Genomic DNA, 23,301 nt, shown 5'->3' on the forward strand with positions numbered 1-23,301 from the left:
TTTGTCAGAACACAAAATATCACACAGCAGATGATCTTTCTTGTATTGTGCAGTTTTACTTCCCTCCTAACTGTGTAGGTAATTGAAGCATCATTGCCATATTAAATCCATAATTTTTGTATATTAATGGCATCCCATAATTATTAAGAATTTTGCCTGCATTTATTCTCAGGACGCTGAATAAAGCCCATAGTTCCAATCACTGCAGCTACTCCTTTGGCTATGTATCATGTTTTACCCATCTGTGAGCTTGAAACACACACATGGATTTCACAACTTTAATCTCAGCATTTCTATTTCCATAGTAAGCTATGTAAATAGCTTTAAACATGTCCAACCAAAATATATTCTTATATTCTAGTACCTTCTCTCCTAAACAGAATACAAATACTACTGCAGTAGTTTTCAAACAGGATTGTGCTCTAGTCGAATAAAACTTTGGGAACATTTCTGAAACATAAACGAAGTCAAAGTGATGTTGTTTTATGATACGTTAGAGAAAAGTGAACTTTGTCTCATTTCTCGGAGTATTTCCGTAAAACATTCCTTTCCCAATAGTCAACCAAACAAATGTCTATGAACTGGAGGTTTTTGGATTGTTGGTAGTGGTGCTATATTTCTGACTATAGCTCATTATGTTTTTACTTGTGTTTAAGGTGAATAAAAACAATGCCAAATTATGGAATAATGTGGGTCATGCTCTGGAAAATGAGAAGAACTTTGAGAGAGCTTTGAAATACTTCTTGCAGGCTACCTATGTTCAGCCAGGTAAACACTGTTTACTAAATTGACGAATAGCTTATTTCCTAAGGCTTTATTAAAATTGTAGTTGTTAGATGGCACTAATGTGCACATTGGGTGGAGTGAGGGCACACGGTTGATTAAGCTGAGTTCAAGGGGGTAGAGGAAGAATTATTGAAGACACCATAGGAAAAAATGAACGGGTGTTGTGACTAATGCTGTGGTGATAGGCCAAGAGAAGATGGCAGAATGACAAAGCGTTTTGGGAGAAACAAGGCGGAGGTCAAGTGTATCCATGTAGCTGAGAAAAGTAATGGTGCATTGTGGGAAGATAGGCGGGATCTGGTGTACAAGCTGCATTACTTGTAGGACCTAGAATAAATTGTGGTCACTAAGAAGGCACAGTGTAGACTGTGGATGGGAGGCGAGTCAGTAATCTGTAGTAACCTGAAGTCGCCTTCTGTTGGCTTCTGTTCGTCAGTGCAAAAGTACAAACACTAGTAGACAGCAAAGGAATGGACTGTTTGAGATGTATGAACAGGGAGAATGCAAAATGGTCCTGTGAGACAGTGCTTCACAAACTTCAGTGTGCATATCAGTCTCCTAGAGATCTTGTTCTAGTGATATTCTGGTGCAGATATAGGTATAACCTTGAATTGTACATTTCTTGTAAGCTCTCATATGATTTATCCACATGAAGCAGGGGTAGGCAGCTAGAAAAACATTACAGTTGCCAAGCAGCATTAGCACCCTGCTTGAGATTAGTAATAACTGAAAAGTCACTCTGTTGATCCAGTTAAATGTTTTCCTCCCCTTACTTTCCAGCTAAGGTGATGATCTTGAGGCATGAATTACTCTGTTAATAAGAATTAGAATTTTTTTTCAGATGTGTTTTACTAAGGAAGAAAAGGCTAAGGGATCAATGTTTATAATCTAAATTGATTCCAAAGGGATGGGAGAAAAGTGCCGAGATCAGATCTACCTGAAGAAATGTTGGTATCTGAGTAGCATGTAACTGGAGCAGCGGTTTTTTAGGAAGAGTGCTACTGACATTTCAAGTATGCAGAATTATTTTACTAAAGGTTGCCTCCAACTACTGATACCACTAGATACCAACATTCGATTCTGTTCAAAGACAAATGGAACGATCCCCATATTCTAACTATCCCATGAATTGGGCACTGCACCAAGGGCACAGTGTTAGAAAATACCATGTGTATGCCAGGTATAGTGTCACACTCCTTTAACACCAGCACTTGGGAGGCAGAGATAAGTGGATCTCTAAGTTCAAGGCCAGCCTGGTCTACATAGTAAGTTCCAGGATGGACAGGGCTTTGTAGAGACAAGGCTGCCTCTCTGTCTCTCTGTCTTTGTCTCTCTGTCTGTCTGTCTGTCTGTCTCTCTCTCTCTCTCACACACACACACACAAAAAAAAAAAAAAACTCTAAAAGAAAAAATAGTTGCATGTATATAGATTGTTGAAATTAAAGAATTTTGGCAGTTGTAATGTTGGAGAGAGCCCAAGAGCTCCAGGATATTTGACTCTCTGAGTCCTACTGCTAGGGGCCCCACAAACAGACCAAGCTACACAGCTGTCACCCACATGCAGAGGACCTAGGTCGGTCCCATGCAGGCTCCCTAGCTGTTGGTCTAGAGTCCATGAGCTCCCACTAGCTCAGGTCAGCTGTCAGAGTCAAATATTGGTAGCTGTAAAAATAGATGTAGATAAGCAGTTTAATAGTCATCAAAGTTGAGAGATACTTTTAAAAGGACTCACAATTGTCTAGAATTAAAAACTGGCATTCATGGTAATACCCACTCTTCCTCCAGGCCCAGTGTTACAAAGAATAAGAAAAGGTCATAGTCACCACAGAAAGAGGTACAGAGCAACTATGTCATTAAGACAGAGGGACAGCAATGAAAGAGATATCTTAATAGAGGGAGGCATTGTGGTGTTAGGGAGAACCCTGGTACCAGGGAAAATCACAGAAATCCACAAGGATGACCCCAGCTAAAACTCCGAGCAATAGTGGAGAGGGTGCCTGAACTGGCCTTCTCCTGTAATCAGTGGTAACTACCCTAATTGTCATCAGAGAGCCTTTATCCTGTGACTGCTGGAAGCAGATGCAGAGATCCACAGCCAGGCATTGGGCCGAGCTCCAGAAGTTGAAGAGAGGGAGGAGGGATTGTAGGAGGAAAGGGGGTCAGGATCATGATGGGGGAAACCACAGAGACAGCTGACCTGAGCATGTGGGAGCTCATGGACTCTGGACCAACATCTAGGGAGCCTGCATGGGACCAACCTAGGTCCTCGGCATGTGGGTGACAGTTGTGTGGCTTGGTTTGTTTGTGCGGCCACAGCAGTGGGACCAGGATCTGTCCCTGGCACATGAGCTGGCTTTTTGGAACCTATTCCCTATGGTGGGATGCCTTGCTCAGCCCTGATGCAGCGGGGAGGGACTTAGTCCTGCCTTAACTTGATATGCCATGCTTTGTTGACTCATGGCAGGCCTTACCCTTTCTGAGGAGTGGATTGCGAGGGGAGTAGAAAGGAAGTGGGAGGGTTAAGAACAGGTAAAGAAGAGGGAGGGGAAACTGGTTGGTTTAAAAAAAAAAGACAATTTTGGTAGAAAGGGGTGTAGAAATGTAACTGTTGCTATTCTATCTTCCTTGACTTTTCATGTAGGCTAGTTTTTCTTGGAAGATGGGGTATGTGTCCTATATCTCCTCTTTGATGTGTGTATCTTGAGCATAGAATGTTTTCTGTTCCCATCTGTCTTCTACCATACATACTTCTGTTACTTGTCTTTTATAACCTGTTTCCTATGGCCTCTTTTCAAACATCTTCTCTTCTAACTAAGCCAAAGTGCTTATTTGTAGACCCCGTAAATTTCTTTCGTATCTTTTCTGCAAGATACACACACGCACTTATTTCTTGTGTTATATTTACTAACTTAATTCTTAATTTGTTTGCAATACTGGCTTGTTGAAAATGTGAAGCTTCCTTGTAGCAACATAAACATCTGATTCATGTTTTACACTGGTAAAATTCATTAAATGTAGTAATTCTAATTCATTTCTTATTAAAGTCTTAGATTTTCATTCTGGAATTTTATCTTTTTAAAAATTTGTTGCATTGCGTGTGTGTGTGTGTGTGTGTGTATGCATGTGCTTGTGGCAGTCTGTGTATGTGTGTGTGTACACATGTGCTAGTGGCAGTGTGTGTGTGTGTGTGTGTGTGTGTGTGTGTGTGTGTGTGTGTGTGTATGCATGTACTTGTAGCGGTCACAAGACAACTAGGAGAGTCAGTTCTGTCCTTCGGTCTAGCCCAAGGGAAAAAATTCAGGTTGCCAGGCTTGGTGCCTTTACAAATGAGCCATCTTGCCAGCTCAGGTTATCACTTTTATACTCAACACTTAAGCCTCCTCACTTTTGTCTTTCTCACTTCTGTGTTGGGGTAGTGATTTCTGTTTCAGCAATTTTGTAAAGACTGAATCAAGTGCATATGTGAAATATATTTTTCAGTGATCAGTTTATGTGAATGGTGTCATATATTACAGAATGTTGCATGTGTAAGCACTCAGTCTTAAGTAATTGCCCCCTCAGTTTTCACTTATTTCTGTTTTTTTTTAATTTATTTTTTTATTATTATGTATACAGAAGAGGGCACCAGATCTCATTACAGATGGTTGTGAGCCACCATGTGGGTGCTGGGAACTGAACTCAGGACCTCCGGAAGAGCAGTCAGTGCTCTTAACCTCTGAGCCATCTCTCCAGTCCTCACTTATTTCTGTTTTAAGCATATATCCTGTATATAGCTCGAGTATGACTTCACCATCAACATGTTCAGAAGTAGGTTTTAATAAGCCATAGACTGGGAAGATAGAGGGTCCACATCATTCTGGTTTCTTTTGGATAAGCACATAGACTGGAAACACTGAATACAACATTTATGATGTGCCTTCTGACTTCTTCCTGTGTGGCTGTGTTCACAGTCACCTGGCAGGGAGAATACCATGTTCTTGTATGACATTACTAGATATTGCCGAAAGTAACAGAATGACCAAGGTAAGCTGGAAGAGGCAATTGTTTGGTGGTTAAAAGCTTAGACTCTGAAACCACTTATGGTGCCATGGGCCTACAATGTCAGCACTTAGGACACGAGGACAGAGAGATCAAGAATCTGAGGCTGTCAGGTCAGGAGAGGCCTCAGCAGATTAAGGTACTTGTCTGTTATATATTCTTTTTTATTTTTTTTAAAGAAATGAGGATAGACTAAGCTGCCTTTAAAAAAAAAAAAAACTTAGAACCTGGTCTCAAATAGACCTTATATTAAAATGAGTTCAATCACAAATTTTCTAGGTATCACATTTTGAAAAGTAATCAACTCTCTTTGTATGGATTAAATACTCATTATAAAAGCCTTAGGCCAGTGTCTAGCCCATCATAATATAGTAGGTAAGGGTAAGCTATATTAACAAATACATTATTTTCAATGCAACTAGGAAACAAGGAGTTAATTTACAGGTGTGGGATACAGTGAATATTCATGCTTCTATTACTGTATTGAATACTGAGATAATCAGCATGAAAGAAGACAAGGAAAGTTTTAGGTGACTTGATCAATTGCTCTGAGCCTTTGGGTAGACAGTACTTATTATACAGTAGAAGAGGTTGCTCACCTTATGACAACCAGGAAGCAAAGAGGAACAGAAAAGGGCCTGAGTTCAAACATTCCCTTCTTGGCATCCCTGCACCGACCTGACTTCTTCCACTAGTTCTCTCTTCAGTGTTCCACCACTTCACAAGGGCATACAGCCTGTGTACGTGACCTTTGGCTGACAGTCCAGACCTGTTTACCCCAGGGAGGAAGGCCGAAAGAGAAGGATAGCACAGGGCTCCAGGAGTCTGCTCATCACCTGGGTGTTGAAACATAAGCATGTGTCAGGTGCTGCTTGAACTGCTAGAACCCAGCAGTGAGCAGAGCAGTTTTACTGTTGCCCCGAGGCTCCCATGGGAAATGCAGTTGAGAATTTGTTCTGTTCTTTCTGACATTTGATCATTTTAGTTGGTCATATAAACTGACAACAGACAAATAACAGGAAAAATGCAAGTTTTATTACATGCCTAAGGATGGGAGTCATAATACAGTATGAGCTTCAGCAATGACTGAACCTTATATAGGTGTAACTACAGAATAAGGGTTGGGGCTTTGTGTGACAGGGGAGCCATGCGTAGTGTGCAAGGCTGTCTACTAATGAAGTTCCTGAGGAGCAACCATTTGAGATTTCCTTTGTCTATGCCAGATGTCAGACCCCTAATTTCTTCCTATTTGGAAAGAATATCCCTAGGCAAGTAGAAGGATATCAGGAAACTCTTATCTCTGCTTTTTGCTTAACTAATATAAATAGGAATAAATTAAATTTTTAGGGTCCTTGGTTGCTTTGATTAGCCAACTCAAAATATTCCAAAGAAATATATTTGCTGTAAGGTATAAAAGATATGTTAAAAAAATACATATAAATGCACAACAAAAATATGTGAGTGTGTATTCATGTATTTTTAAATACTTAAAATGTATAGTTAAAATATAAAAGTAAAAAGCATAAAAGTTAGAATTAATAGCTAGAGAATGGCCCTTGAATTAAAACTCCTTGTAAGTATAAATCATTGAAGGTAATTATGAGGATCACAGGCTGTACAAAGAATAGTTTTTTTAAAAAAAAGACGATTTAGAAATCTGAAAGTTTTCATACCCATAAGACCATTACCACCAAGATAATTAAAATATCCAACCGTCTCCCAAATCTTTCATTTTTTTATAATCCTTTCCACCAAATAAAATAGAATTGCTTTCAAGTACTATATATTTCTTTTCTTTTTCTAAGATTGTATATAGAAAAAATCATTCTCTATGGACTCATTTTTTCTGTATTTCTTGCTGTGTATAATTATTTTGATACTCATCAATGTTGTTCGTGAATTTTAAAAAATACTTTAGTTTGGCTGAGTGGCACTTCATGTGGCCATCCATTTATATATTCACGGACTGTTGGATTATTTGCACTTCAGGGCTACTAGAAACAAAATTATGAGGAACATCCAGTTCTCAAAACTTACTCCTCTGCCAGTTTTTATGCAGTTTCACTCAGTTGAAATATAATGAGCATCACACAACAAGCTCTTAGGACTGGTGCTCTCCTTCTAGGGGAATGCCCAAGATATATATGTTTGGCCCCTCCCTATGTGTCCTGGGGTTGCACTCAGAGAACTACTGTTCCACAATTGCAAGATCATCAGTGTTTCAGGCAAGTGGAAATCATAATTGAAACCCAGTCATATCTGTTAGATATTGATGTTGAGTAAAAACGGTCTGATTTAAGATCCTCTCAACTGTATTCAAAACCTTTGAAATAATTATTAGACTTAGGTCTTTTTTAAATTATTGTGTAATTAGTCCTCATCTTTCTTAAAGATGCATATTTATTCACCCCCTAAATAAATTTACTGTTCATTTTATTTTCCATATCAGGAAATGAGATAGAAATCTCGACATTCTGGTATTAACTTTAAATTTTCTTTAAGTTACATAAGACTGTATCATGATTTAAAAAGAATGACCACAACATCTTATATCAACCTACACCAACCTGACATTCTACTCTGATCACATTCACAAAATTGTCTCTTAATTACAGGTTTTTCCATTTCTTAGCTGTAATTCTACCATGATGTATATTTGTTAGTTAAACCCATGTCCTAATTATAGGAATTCCCATAATCATTTTCACTTGTAGAGTTGGACTGCATTTTTTAGTGAATTTCAGAATTGTAAGATTAAGGAAATAGAAACTAATTTTCTGTAGTATGATGTAGTAGAATGTAGTGAAGATAGTCCATTGTCTTTGTCTCTCTTCCTCAACCTTCAAAGATGAACTCTGGATTCCCATGTTTCACACACTTTGTGTCCTTCGAGGGTCTCAGTCATTTTGTACTGTTCATGAGTCATGGCCATTCTAAGTTATACCAAGTTGTTTTCAAACTTCACAGAAAGCGGGCCCAGTCCGCTCTCAAATTCCTTATTTGCTTCTCAGAACCTGCCTTCTCAATAGTGACAATAAAAAATGCCTAGTATATTTGACAAGAAATGTTTTGTTTTGCTTTAGATGATATTGGTGCCCACATGAACGTAGGAAGAACTTACAAAAATTTAAACAGAACTAGAGAAGCAGAAGAATCTTATATGTTGGCTAAATCACTAATGCCTCAAGTAAGTTGCCTTATTTACTGTGTCATGTCCATAGGAGTAAGAATTACCTAAACAGAAAAATTTTGCTAAATTCATTGATACTAAACTATAGTATATCCCCCAGGCTGTTCCTCACTAGAGGTAACTTCTTGCTCAATTGATTTTTTAAAAATGCTTGGTATAGTTCACATATAAATGCTGAGTCTTAGAACGTAAATATCTGATGCTGATTATAAATTGCTGTAAATGACCAAATTAAGAGAATTTGACTTATGTACTTTAAACAGTAAGTCCAGCATTACTCTTCTCAGAGAAATTCAGACAAGTGGTAAAACAGCAGCCAAGCTTGCCTCTGCTGCTTTGTTGTGCTGATCAGTTGTTGCAATAATACAGGTATAACGTCATTGGATATGTAGTACCAAAGATCTGTATTTATATTACGTGTAATACTTGAATTTCAGTTAGAGCATTGTATTTTTCACCTTTACAGAACAAGTGAGGATTGAACATGACTCTAAAATAAAACTAGCTGCCCGACTGTTGCAGCCAAGAAATAACTTTCCTGATGGCATTAGAGCTAACAGAGTTGGACTGAAATGGGTTTTATCTTGTGTTGGAGACTGCAAGACCTTGACCTGTAAAAGTTCTGGTTTATCTGACTTAATACGAAGAGAAGTGTAAACAGAAAGCCAGAAAAATTCATAACGGGCATGAATGAAAACAATATAAATCTCCAGTGTCAAAACTGTATTTATATTTTCAGGTGCTTCTAAGTGCTTTTCTTTTCTTTTTTCTTTTTTTTTTTTTTTTTTTTTTTTATGGGTTCTTCTGTGTAGACAAGCTGGCCTCTTAGTTGCAGAACTCCATTTTTGCCTCTCTAGTGCTGGGATTAAAGGCATGTGCAACAGTGCCCTGCTTGCTTTTCGTATTTTTTATGATTTATTTTGTTATATATCAGCAAAACCTTAGGTTCTATGTTATTTGAAATGAGCCACTAGGAAAACTTAGTTATTTTTATTTGGTACTGTACGATTATACAAACATGTTTTTCTCCTAAACAGATTATTCCTGGTAAAAAATATGCAGCCAGAATTGCCCCAAATCACTTAAATGTTTATATCAATCTGGCCAACCTCATCCGAGCAAATGAGTCCCGCCTGGAGGAAGCCGACCAGCTGTACCGACAGGCAATAAGCATGAGGCCGGACTTCAAGCAGGCTTACATTAGCAGGTATCCTGATTGACCTTAGAATCACCACTGTAAACTGAAGCTCTAGCTGCATGGGTGTTTCAACAAAATTACCACTCGAACTTAAGTAATTTGAAATTGACAAGGAAATCATTACAATAGCTAAAAGAGTCTAGAAGCAGCTCCATGTTAGATCCATTTGTGTCCTGTAAACAGTGTTAGTCAGTCTCAATCAGCCTCTCTGTCTCTGTCACCTTTGCCACAAAGCAGACTTCTTGGTTGACAGTAAAGGAAAAAAGAAAAAAGGTCTGACATCATGTTAATATTTTTGTATATTCTCATATAAAAATGTTATCACTTTTATGCTCAAGAGACATTGCACGTTAAACTTTTTTTATGTACTGAACATGAAGCTCATAATTTATAGCATTGTTTCTCTGAGGAAAGTATATTCTGAATTTAACTTTTTGAGGCTAAAAGATTAAAATCTATTCCTAAACTGGATATTGTTTTTTATTTTTTCCATATCCAGTCCTCAGTTATTTTATAACGACTCTCAATAATTTCTGCGTTAAAATAATAACCTTGGTCTCATGCCCAGAAGTTGTTGTAGTCATCTTAGTAAAAGTAACTTCACAAATTTTAAGCAAAATGACGTTAAGTTCTCAAACTCACATGGAACCATGCTGGACGGATAGATTTTAAGCTGGTCATTCTAGTGTGTTCCTAAGCTTCCAGCAGGTGGCACACGTGCTCTCCGGTCAACCATTGGGAAATTCCTTTTCGTCTTTCTTGTTTTTGAATAGTCATTTATAAGAATACTTTGAAGGAGACGAAGCTAATATACAAAGAGAGATTTCACATTTCTGTAGTCTCTGCTAATTTGGACAGTGAGACTTACATCAGATATAAAGACCCAAAATTCCCAGTAACAAGCATATTTGTTTCCAGTGCTCCAATGTCATCATCTGAGTCACTGATCTGCCACTGTCATAGCTGCTGTGGTGTCATGGAGTCAGTTGTCTCCTCTAAGATTCGCCCAAGAACACATTTTCTGTCACCCTTTCCTGATTACTTCTCTACGATGTAATCATCCAAAGTCAGATATGCAGGTTTTTTTATAATACTTGAAAATATATAAGAGTTCAGATTTGAGGCTAATTTCACAAAGCGATTTTTAAGAGACTTTTTAAGAATGTAAGGTGAAAGAAGAAAATAAAGCCATTGTGTGGGAAGACTTACATCCAGTCTAAAGTGGTGTTTATGAAGAAGTGGCTAGTAAGACTGTAAGGTAAGCCCTGTCTGTTTCCTTCCCACAGGGGAGAGTTGCTCTTAAAAATGAATAAGCCTCTCAAAGCCAAGGAGGCGTATCTGAAAGCCCTAGAGCTGGACAGAAATAATGCAGATCTGTGGTACAACTTGGCAATTGTTTCGATTGAACTTAAAGAACCAAATGAAGCACTGAAGAACTTTAATCGGGCTTTGGAACTAAATCCCAAACATAAGCTAGCGTTATTCAATTCTGCTATTTTAATGCAGGAATCAGGTAAGTTTCCTGAAAATAGGTCTATATTGAGCCAATTAGAATATTGCAAAACCTATAACAAACACTTTTTGGAAGGGCTGCTTATAACAAAATTGTGTACGTAAGACAACGTGTAATAAGAATATTGAAGTATTTGACATAAAGCTCTTTCGGGTGACACAAACAGGCATATGTGTATTACATTGCTCGTTTTTCTAGAGTGTTAAAACTTGTCAGATACTCTAGCAACCAGTACTTAACTAGTATATAAACATAATAAAACTTCTTGTATAATAAGTATAAAGTCCAAATAGTGCAGCAGTTGTGGAGGGAAATTTTGTAACTGTGTTTGAGGATCCCGGGGCATTATCATATTTTTAATCTCATGTTACTTTACTTTTACTTACAAGAAAATAACTTGTATATCTTTATCTTAGAGTTTCAATTGCTGTGAAGAGACACCATGACCACAGCAACTTTTATAAAGAAAAACATTTAATTGAAGCTGGCTTACAGATTCAGAGGTTTAGTCTATTATCATCATGGCAAGAAAATGGTGGCATGCAGGCAGGCATGGTTCTGGAGAAGGAGCTGAGAGTTCTACATCTTGGTCTGCAGGCAATAGGAAGTAAATTGTGACACTGGACATACCATGAGCATAGGAGACCTCAAAGCCCTCCTCCAGAGTGACACACTTCCCCCAACAAGGCCACACCTCCTAGTAGTACAACTCTCTTTGTGGGCCATTTTCTTTCAAACCACCACATTCCATTCCCTGGCCCCCAAAGGCTTGTAGCCATATCATAATGCAAAAATGAATTCAGTCCAACTTAAGAAGTCCCAATTGTCTACAATAGTCTCAAACTTATTTAAAAGTCTAAAGTTTATAGTCTGTCCTGAGATTCATACAATTTCTTAACTGTAATCTCCTGTAAAATCAAAATCAAAATGCAGATCACATACTTCACACCAGATATACATTACCATTCCAAAACATAGGGAAGGGAGCATAGTAAGGAAATACTGGACCAAAGCAAGACCAAAAACAAGCTGGGCAAACTCCAAACTATGTGTCTCTCTATGTCCAATGTCAAAATGATCTTCAGAACTCCCAACTTCTTCCTACAACACACTTCTTTGTTTAGGCTGGTTCCACTCTCTGTTAGCAGCTCTCTTCAGCAGGTATCCCATGGATCTGACATCTCCAACATCTTGGGGTCTTCAAGGCAATCCAGGTTTCACCTTCACAGCTTTTCAAAATGGCTTCTCTAGGCCTCCATTCAGGGACACCCTGACACATGCCTGACCTCAGCACCTTTCCTTAGTCATGAAGGAAGATTCTATAAACCCTTTTTTCTATCCTTGACTCTAAAGTCAGAACCACATGACCAAGCTTCCAAGTTCTGCTGTTTGCTGGGGCTGTCACATGGCTCCTTCATTCAATTATATCTTCACTACCTTTCTGTTTTTGATGGTTTCCTTCACTGCCTAAGTTTGGCTATCCTGAAACTGAATCTGTGGACCAGGCTGGCCTCAAACTCACGAGATCCACCTGCCTTTGCCTCTGGAATTAAAGGTGTGCACTACCACACCCAGCTCTAAGCTTTTCTATAATAGCTTTTCACAAGCTGGAAACTTAACTAAGTGGGATCTTGCCCTGATGTCACCACTCCCTTTATTCTATTTCTTAATCAGTTGAACTCCTTGAACACAGGACTTAGTTCCATTCTGCTTCCTGGTGCTCTTTTTCTCCTCAAATTATACATTTTGTTTTTTTTTTCTCAGTTTGCTCCTTTTCATTATAAGTCTTCATTAGAGTTCACAAGAACAGTCTCTAAGTCACATATTAATATTCTTCTCCTCTGAAACCTCTTGAACCAGGCTCTTACAGTTCATCAAATCATACTCAGTCACTGTCTTCCATGCTCCTACTAGGCCCATTAAAGCAGCACTTAAAGCATTCAACTGCTTTTCTAATCTACATTCCCAATGTCCATATTCCTTCAAACAAAAGCATGGTCAAGCCTATCATAGCAATACCTCACTCCTGTCTTAGGGTTTCAGTTGCTGTGAAGAAACACTATGACCACAGCAACTTCTATAAAGAAAACATTTAATTTGGGTAGCTTATACCTTCAGAGGCTTAGTCCATTATTATCATGGCAGGAAACATGGTGGCATGCAGGCAAACATGTTGCTGAAGAAGGAGCTGAGAGTCCTACATCTTGATCTGCAAGCAACAGGGAGTAAAATTGTGACATGGCATAGCATGAGCATAGGAGACCTCAAAGCCCACCCACAAAGTGACACACTTCCTAATAGTTCCACTCCCTTCGGGGGCCATTTTCTTTCAAACCATAAATTTGTTTTTTAAATATTATTGTAATTTCTTGTATTTCCTATAATTTAGTAAACTAAGATCAATCACAGTAAATCTGTGTCTTTGAACCATAGTTAATCTAGGAATATTTTCCTGCATAAGACAGCATAAATGATTTATAATATTAATTTTTATGTTGAAAATATCTCCTTTATATTTATGTCTACTTATGTGTTGAATATATTTCTTTAAACTTTTGCAGAAGTGAAAGAAACACAAAATTAGAAATATTTTGTAACTTAATTGGACTTTGCTTTCCCAAATCTTGTATTTGATAGGCTAGAGAATGAAGCCAAAAAGACCTAATGAGTACCCCAAATTCATATAGCTAAAGGATAGGAACTTATCTAAGCGCTGAGCCTATTGATTTATTTTCATAATTTCTTCATTAATCATAGTTAATTAAAACAATATAAAGAGGTCTTTATGGTTGATATTTTAAAGGTACAAATCTAAAAACTAGTAGTTTTAGAATCTTAATAATTATGAAGATTGCTCATTATCCAACACAAGTTCTCATCTAAATGTACGAAAATAAGGAACTTTTAAAAATTCTACTAAAAATTATGTTGGTATTTGATTTTCAAAACCTCATTTTATAGTTTTATACTTAATAGTGTATTTTTACCATGAAGCTTCCTAAATTTTTTGAGCTCACACACCAAAAACTCCAACTTGGAAATTTATAGTTATTATAATACTTGCTGAGCTTTTTATATATAGTGTATATGTACATGTACATACATACCCTGTAATTCTTAGAAAATTCAGTAAATTAACCAAGAGAAATTAAAGAACTTGTTTGGTGTATAAACTCAAAATACTAACAGAACTGTGCTTGAATACACATCTTTGAAAATCCTATGTCTTAAACTCTTACCTATTCTTCCTCTAATGCCCTATTAGATTCCAGACTAAAGAAATTTCTCCTGGCTTCCACAGTTCTGAATGACAAGGAAACAAACTTATCACTTGAGTGTTTCAAGCTCATTATCTTTCCTATAAAGTTTGATTTCTACTTTTTTATTTACATACAGAAATAAGTTGCTTTGTTGCTGTATTTTGTAATGTAACAGCACCTGAAAATGGTTGATTCACTGATAATTTATCTCCTTTAAATAAAATTACTTCTAGGTGAAGCTAAACTCAGACCTGAAGCTAGAAAACGGCTTCTAAACTACATAAATGAAGAGCCACAAGATGCTAATGGCTATTTCAACTTGGGCATGCTTGCCATGGATGACAAAAAGGATTCTGAAGCTGAGATCTGGATGAAGAAAGCCATCAAATTACAAGCTGACTTCAGAAGTGCTCTGTTTAACCTGGCTCTCTTGTATTCGCAGACTGCTAAGGAGTTAAAGGCATTGCCAATATTAGAAGAGCTGCTCAGATACTACCCTGACCATACCAAGGGTCTCATTTTAAAAGGAGATATTCTGATGAACCAAAAGAAGGATATACCTGGAGCCAAAAAGTGCTTTGAAAAGATACTGGAAATGGATCCAAGCAATGTGCAAGGAAAGCACAACCTTTGTGTGGTGTACTTTGAAGAGAAGGACCTGCTGAAAGCTGAACGATGCCTGGTGGAAACATTGGCCTTAGCACCTCATGAGGAATATATTCAACGCCATTTGAGTATAGTCAGGGATAAAATTGCCTCTTCTGGAATTGTGGAGCAGCCAGTGTCTCCAGTTGATAAGACTTCCAGTGCAGAAGAAAGAGATGAAATCCTTTCTGAGGATGTAAAAGAAATCAGAAGTGAACCCAGACCAGAACAAATCATGAAAACAAATGATCAAAAAAACTCGAAATCCAACAAGCAATCAACAAAAAGTGCAGACAAAGAGGCCCCCCATAAAAAAACAAAAGACATCAAAGAAATTGAGAAGAAAAGAGTTGCTGCTTTGAAAAGACTAGAAGAGATTGAACGTATTTTGAATGGAGAATAATACTATTCTCTATCATGTAACAGTGGTATTAAAGACCTTCAGTCTATATCATGCGTTTGCGTTTGCTCATACTGGAAACTGAAAAATGTCAAGAATACATACTGCTTTTTTCAGAAACTAAGATCCTCTACATGGGGTCAAAACAAGATTTTCATTGGAGACCTATCTGCCCCATGATATATGTTTTATAAGATATGGCACAAATTTGGTGACTACAGGAGAAATCTTAAATGCCAGTTGACAAACTTGAAACTTTTATTAGAGCAAGAAAAGGGTGTGGGATTTTTTTTGAGGTGGGGGAACAGGAGTGGGTGGGCTATCAGATCCATCCACTAATCTGAATTGAAATAATATGGGATATCAAGGAGGAACCCTTGGAGATTAGTCCAGTATGTCCTGGGTTTTGTGAATTCCCATTTATGAGCTCTCCTCTCATTTTTTTTTGTTTAAACTCTTGGATCCAGCAATGGATTGATATTCATTGAAACCATCCTGTTTTCTTCAGTAATTCTTCTCTTAAACCAAGGGACCTTATACTACAAATGCATACTGTTTATGTGTTCTTTGAGGTTTAGAAAGAATGGTGGATAATACGTTTTAGAATAAATCATACATCACTCATATAACATATAAATTATGACATATTAGCTTAGGAATGCATTTACATAACTGTGTACTTGTCCTTAACTTCACTCTAAAATACAGTCATTAGGCAGGTAAAGTTTTATGCACATTCCTAGTGGTGCTCACTAATACTGTATTTTCTGTTTCACACAGTATTCTAATATGGGCTACATAATCATGACTACTCATTGACTTTTGCTCTCCAAAGTGTTCTGCTTCTTGACATATTGTCATACTGAAAAGTCCCAGTCATTCTAACTCTAAGGTTTAGAGTAATCATAGTAATCTCTTTCATCTTAGTCTCTCTGGTCTTAATCGGTTTTCTGTGTCTCAAGTCACACCTTCATCATTCTTAGATATCTAAGCCACTACAGTCAGTCTGTTTGACTGAACACAAAACAATGTGACATTTATTTTTAAACACTAAATTCTTAATTATATTGTGGTATATATTTTATTATTTATTTTAACTACTGATCTTTCATAAAAATTGTAAACTTTTAGTTTAAATTGTTAGTTCCCTTGAGTTAACTAATCTCTAATTATATATGACTTAGAAACCATGCTTCTGTAATGTTTTCTAAGAAATCTTTTATAAATAGGTCACAAGAAACATGTTCTGCATTAAAGACCCATTCCTTTTAGTTTCCCAGAGGATCTGACATAGATATTTTTTTTTAAGATAATTTAATGCCAGCACTGATGCCAGTGGGTGTTAATTCTTGACCCAGGAGATTTTGTTAAACATCAAAGCAATATCTCATTTCAGTTCTTAGAGTATAGCTTTGTGACTTCAGATATGAAGTGGAGAATACCTCATGTACTATGACTTGAAAATGAAGTTGTTAGGCTCCATATAGCTCTAGAAAAAGGTTTTGCTTGTAATCACTACAGTTAAAATTCCAAGTGGAGAACAGTCTAGTAAGTAAAGTGAAAGGAAACTTTATGACAGCAAACAGAATAAAAGCTTGAGGACTATTTTAGTAAATTTATATAGCTAGTCGAGTGAGGAGGATAAATATTAATATTACCCAGTAATTTTTATAGGAAAAAATCCCTTTATTAGCCCTCATTATAATGTCTGCCACAAAGGAAGTACTCTTACTTGAATTTTAATTTATTTAAATCAAATCCATCTTGAGTAGCAATTATTCATTATTACCAATCAATGATACTCAGCCTCATTTCATTGTAGAATCATATGGGAACTTTCCCACCCATCCCGTAACAATTAAATGTAATTTCTAGGAAATTGAACCAGACTTCAGTTTTTCCTAAACTTTTTTGGGTGATTCTGATTTTTACTTAGAGTTGGGGCTACTGGTCTAAATTAGTTCAGGAAAGTTTCTTTATTTCTCCTGTGTTAACTTTGTAAATTAATAATGCAACCCAATTAAGTTTTGATGGCTTAAATCCCAATAAAGAATATGTTTAAGTAGTATATTTTCCATGAAAATTAAAATAGTAAATTCTATCAAGCTTGCTTATGATTAAATTAATATTTCTCATATGCATTAAATTTTATTTAAGCTATTCAGATGAGAAAAGGTAATGGATATTCCCCAGCTGCCTCAGAGCTGTCTTTTGAAGAAGTAGGAATGTGAACATTTTTAAGCCCAATTTACTTTCCTGTGGTTTAGCACTTTGGACATCTGAATCAAGAAAACAAGACTTATCACAGGTGTGTGTGCGGATAGAAGAATAGAGTTTTAATTTCAGTGTTTTACAAACCTTCTCCGCAGAAGTCCTAAGCAAAGCTTTGATAATCTTCAAGGAGCCGTGTTCCATCACTCCTTCACGACTTCTCAGAAAGTAGAGTTCAATTCTAGATTGCTCCTGTAGTTGTTTGTGTTTCCCTGTTAATATTTGCAATTGGGAATTTTCTAATTTTTCTAGTGAGTAGCCCCACCTACCAACCTCGTTTTTGAGGCTGGCCCTTATAATGTTGCCCAAACAGGTCTTGAACCCAAAGGCTCAAGTGATCCTGCCCCAGCTCCTGTGGGACTGGGCCACTGGCATGCACATCTTTGCCCAGTCCCAGTGTGTGATTTTCTAAAGTCGATGACTTAGAGAGTAAAGTAACTAAATATATCACTTTAACAACTTTGTGTTTGCTGTTATGTAAGTATTTCATTTGTGAATTACACACTCCTAATAAAACCTCATGCCTTTTCTTTACATCCAAGTTCTCAACTTTATGTTATGGAATGCTTCTTCAAAGATGCTTTAATGAAAACTATTAAGAATATATAGATTTGTATGTCAATTTATACTTCAAAAATCCATATATTTGTCATATTTATTTTTTTATTTGCATGACCAAATGATATTTAAAATGAGCCCTCAAAATATCTGGTAACTATCAAAACTTGTAACCCATCCATATTAAGGGGTTCATTAAAAAGTAGTTCAAAATTGTATGCATTTTATATTACTGTGCTGTTTGTGTGTAGCACATTTCTAAATATTCATTATTAAATTGTTAATTTTGAAAACTTTCAACCTGATTGCCTTTTGATGTTAAAATGAAATGCAAAGTTTTGTATATAACAGGTCTGCCTACAGAATGAAATGAATGAGCTGATGTGTAATTTGTTAGAAGTTCCTTTTGAAAAGTATACATTATAAAGTAATTCCTGGTAATGATATATTCTTAACTGTTGGTGACAGAAGCCAAAATAAGAAAATAAAAATGCTAAACTCAAACTTGGAATTTTATATAAAGTTTACTTCTGCATCTGTTCAGGTTAAATCCAAGTTATCACCCTGACTATAACATAGTGTAAGTTGTTTACCTTGTGTCCTCAGTCTCCTTGTATGCAAATTATTCCTTCTTAAGGTTTTTTAAAGAGTCGATATATTTATATTGCACAGAACAATTTCAGGTGCTTAGTATATAGACTTAGTTGTTAGAATAAACACAAGGCTTAAGCTGTAAATGCAACGTGACTTATATACATGCCAGCATAAATATCAGTGGTGTCCTAACAGCAAACAAATAGATTTAACACTAATGCTTATGCAGAGATAACCTAAAGGAAATGATACTCTGGGATAAGTTAAAGTGAAAACTAAGCTTAAACTTGCACTACTGTACTACCTTGCTCATTTACTGCTAGCAGGGATATAGCAGAAGATAATTTGAAAAGGTCTCAAGGCTATATCTAAAACAAATTCTTTAAAACACACTTCATCAAAAAATCTCTGTGTTTATAATGAAGTAGATATTTCCCATCAAAAGGAATTTATGTTCTATAAGAATTTGGTGCCTTTCTACTTCTGCTTTGAATAAAGTGGATCTCAAAAAAATCCTTGTACTTTATCTTTTCTTAAAGACTTCAGTGATCAGAACTTAGTAACCTGTGCTTTTATCTCTTCCGTGCCTTTAGTTGGGGTTATCGAAAAAGTGACTAAGCAAAACTTCAGTGATGAATGAGGAGATAGATTTTGCTAGCAATCTCAAAGATCAAAAGAGCTGATTACCTTGTATATTATAGACAGCAGAGAACTATTTCAGTGATCAGGAGTTTCTTTGGTTACTTGCTAACAAAGAAGAAATGTCTTAGGAAGTTTTCTGGCTAAAACAAGCCCACTTCTGACTATGGTGCAGATATTGCTGCATCATGGCAGGCCAGATGGCTGACCTTGGGAGAGAAACAAAGTTTCAAGTCTCCAATCCATGAATCCAGTTTTCTACTGAACACCACTTATACGGATGATCACATACACACCCTCTTCCAAACCAGTGACCAATGGGTAAATTTAAGAATGCTAAATACAAGAATTAGGAATCTATATAGTGTTAATGAGAAGCAGAAAAGGAGGGTGCTTGCCACTTTTGCCACAAGGACAAATGCCTGAGGAAGAACAAGAGAGAAAGGATTGATCTTGGCTTAGGATTTCTGAAGTTTCAGCCCACCATGGCAAAGTGGGCATGCCTGAGCAAAATCCTTGGGGCCAGGGAGCAGTGGGAGAGAATGCTTAGACATTATGGACTCTTTCATTCCCCCTTTCATCAATCCAGTATGGTATCACCAATATTCAGGGGACCCCATAATTATTTCCTTCAAGTAGGTAAGATTAGCCATCATAGTGCAAAGAAGGTCCAAAGAAATGAGAGAGCTTGCTGATGGTTTGTTTACTCAAAACACTGACAAAGTTTAAGATGTTAATCTGCTGAAATAAACATTAGGAATCTTATGTTTAAGCAAGTATTGCAAAAACAAAAACAAAAAAAAGTATCATTTTAAGCCAATCAGAAGAGAAGACTAGTGATGGAGAGAAGGGCAAAGAAAAAGACACAATATTGCAAAGATGTTAAGTAATGGCTAATTAGCAAGATTACAAAGTATCTGAATCGATTAAACCTAATTACTAGAGGTTTAATTTCTCATTTTAACAATATTTACTCTTCAAATAAGTATTTGTTTAATTAGAAATATAAAGGTCCATCAGTTTGCCTATAAAATACATTTGAGGAAATAAGGGTTAAAGGAGCAACATGACCAGGAAATGATGAACGAAAAGCAAGCTACTGCAACACTTTTCATGACACTAATTTCAAGGCCACAGTGAATGAGGGAAAAGGAAACTATATTGGTTGAGTAACAAAAAGCTATCCGTGATGAATGTATGTATGCCAATCTATAGTATAACTTAAAGGAAGCCACTGAATTCTTAGCTGATAAGTTCTTTGAACATCCATAACACATCATTAGAAATCAATATCCCAAAATTGGATCTGATACAGGGGCAAAATATTCACTGTTACAGATGGAAAAGGGGTGCACTGAAGGACTTTTATATATATATATATATATATATATATATATATATATATATATATATAATTTATATTGAAAACCTGTGAATGCAATGAGAATCACGAAGATTAGAATCCAGGTGGGGGAGGGGGCCTTCATAGAAGAGCTAATTTGGGGTACATTTTTTGCTTTGGAGCATTTTTGAGTTCTGTATAGAATACATATTTGACTCATTCTGTGCAGAAAATGTAGTGACTTGTGTTCATGGTACTAAAAGGTACTTTGCATACTACTAGAGGAGAAAGGTAAAAACCAACCCAACTCAAAACCCTCCAATCTGCAACAGTGACCTGCCTGCATTCTATGCTGGAGCAATAATGGCACAAACATGGGAGTCACCAACCAATGTCTGACTGGATTTAAGGCCCACTCTATGAGATGGAACCCATCCTGACACTGCTCGTGGCCAAGAACCTGAAACTAGATAGGCCATGTGCATAACTGAAAACTAAATACTATGAGTCTGCCAAAGGTACATAACAATAAAATGTCTCCTAATAACATTCTGCTGTACCCATAGATCAGTGTTTCACTCAGCCACCATCAGAGAAACTTCTTCCTATGATAGATGGGAACTAATACAGAGACCCACAACTAGACAATATACAAAGTGAGAGACTTTGGAATACTCAGTCCTAAATGGGATATCTTCATCAATTTCCTCACCTCAGAGCTCAGGGAACTCTCTGGAAGGGAGGGAGAAAGATTGTAAGAGACACAAGAACTGATACACATATAAACTCACAGAGATTTTGGTAGCATACACAGGGCCTGCACAGGTCCAAGCCTGATGGGGTCACAACACAGAGAAGTAGACAGGAGCTCCCATCTCTAATCAAGGGGCTGCTTGTTTCTTGATAGCTGCTAGCAAAGGAAAAATCTTTTCTTTAATGGAGTCTCACTGGGTATATTAAACCATTTAAGGGCAGGCCTAATGCCCAGCAGGAGATGGCCAGCACAAAACAAACTCAATGGTAGTTTTGTAGATTTTTGTATCTTGCTGGTCTTTTGTTTGCATATTATGGTTTCTGGTTCTGTGTCTTTATGGGGTTTTGTTTTCTATGTCTTCTGTGTATTTGTTTCCTATGCTTTTTCTTTGGATTTTTTTTCTTTGGTTTGTTTGTTTTATTTGCTTCTTTGTGTCTAGAGAGAGATAGAGAAAATGAAGGCAGAGTTTGATGAGTAGAGAGGTGGAAAGGATCTGGGAGGAGACAGAGTGTATGAAAAATATATTGTATGTAAGAAAATGATTGCTATTAAAAATAAAAACTTGCTTCCATCATAAAGGCAAAATAAGTGACCTATATAAGAGTATGGAGTCATAGGAAGAAGTGAAGGGATAGAAGTGATATGCCAATATAAAATAATTCTTGCTGTAATGAAATGTAGTATGACTACATATGCGAGAAATGTATTTTATGTGTAATTAAAATCTCATAATAGTCTAGGAAAGGAATAAAAGTGCTATGGAGTTCTGTTTTCCTTAAGTGATAATGACAATAAATAATTAAAGGCAGGATAACTCACTAAAAATACTAAAAGAATGTGTTGTACGCAAAATATATTACATAAATATATGAATATTAATAGGCTAATAAAATGTCTAAAAGGTTGTTCCTACATGCTAACAGTGAGCTGGGAAAATCTGCACTAGTATCAAACATCCATTGACAACTATAACAAAACTTGTACAAGACAACTATACTGAAAACTATGAACATGGAAATAGGAGATAGCTTAGCAAATAATATGCTTGCTCCGCAATCATAGAGACCTGAGTTCAGATACCAGCATCCATGTAAACAGTCTGTTGTGGCAATACACTCCTGTAATCCTAGCAATGGAGTGGAAGACAGGTGGGTTCTGAGAGGTCTAGCCATTCCATGAGTTCCAGATTCAATGAGAGACCCTGTCTCAAATATAGATGGATGGATTGATGGATAGATGGATGGATGCATGGGGGGGGGGGTGGATGGATGGATGGATGGATAGATGATAGATAGATAGATAGATAGATAGATAGATAGATAGATAGATGATAGATATTAACAGTAAAAAGGAAAACACTTGTTGTAGAACCCTGGCCTACACACACACACACACACACACACACACACACACACACACACACACACACACGTATGCACACACATGCATCACATACACAGAACTATACACAGAACATTGCTGGAAGATATGAGAGGTATTAATAAACACCTCACATGTACACACTTCCTACTACGACTAAATTTAAAAGCATTTATAATAAAGTATTTTTATTCACTGCTGGTAGGAGAGAAAAATTAATAGAAAGCCCCTTTAAAAATCCTCTTGGAGCCGAGTGTTGGTGGCGCACGCCTTTAATCCCAGTACTTGGGAGGCAGAGCCAGACTGATCTCTGTGAGTGCAAGGCCAGTCTGGGCTATAGAATGAGTTTCAGGAAAGGCTCCAAAGCTACATAGAGAAACTCTGTCTCAAAAAAACAAAAACAAAAACAAAAAAATCCAACTTGGAAATATGTAATAAAGTTAAATACATAGCTATCACTTAACTGATAGATAGCTTGAAAGCCTCAAGAATCTATGACTCCTAGTACTCTTAGACTTGTATATTTCCCATAACTTCTTCACTTTAACTGACAGAGTACAGTCATAGCATGCAATATGTATTGTAGGAGCCCGTTTTTGGGTTCCTCAGTGGCTTTATCCAGCAGGTCTGCATAGAGGATGATCAGGACCACGGCCTGAGTGCAGGTGTCTGAGATGGTCTGCACTTGGCTGTGCTGGGGGAGGAGGTTATTTGCTCCACCCCTTGGCGCCTC

General features: G+C 36.9%; 1 protein-coding gene across 1 annotated transcript in view; it reads left to right on the forward strand.

Moving 5' to 3' along the window:
* The window catches only part of Tmtc3 (transmembrane O-mannosyltransferase targeting cadherins 3), a 53,182-nt gene extending 34,819 nt beyond the window's left edge, over positions 1–18,363 (forward strand). The window contains exons 10-14 of the mRNA XM_059245345.1: positions 657–768; positions 7,908–8,011; positions 9,052–9,221; positions 10,499–10,725; positions 14,219–18,363. Of these exons, the coding sequence (XP_059101328.1) occupies positions 657–768; positions 7,908–8,011; positions 9,052–9,221; positions 10,499–10,725; positions 14,219–15,033 (1,428 nt within the window). The 3' untranslated portion in view covers positions 15,034–18,363. The remainder of the gene's footprint in view (positions 1–656; positions 769–7,907; positions 8,012–9,051; positions 9,222–10,498; positions 10,726–14,218) is intronic.
* Positions 18,364–23,301: the final 4,938 nt, after the last annotated feature.

This window comes from Peromyscus eremicus, chromosome 18 (assembly GCF_949786415.1).
Source record: "Peromyscus eremicus chromosome 18, PerEre_H2_v1, whole genome shotgun sequence".
Classification (NCBI taxonomy): domain Eukaryota; kingdom Metazoa; phylum Chordata; class Mammalia; order Rodentia; family Cricetidae; genus Peromyscus; species Peromyscus eremicus.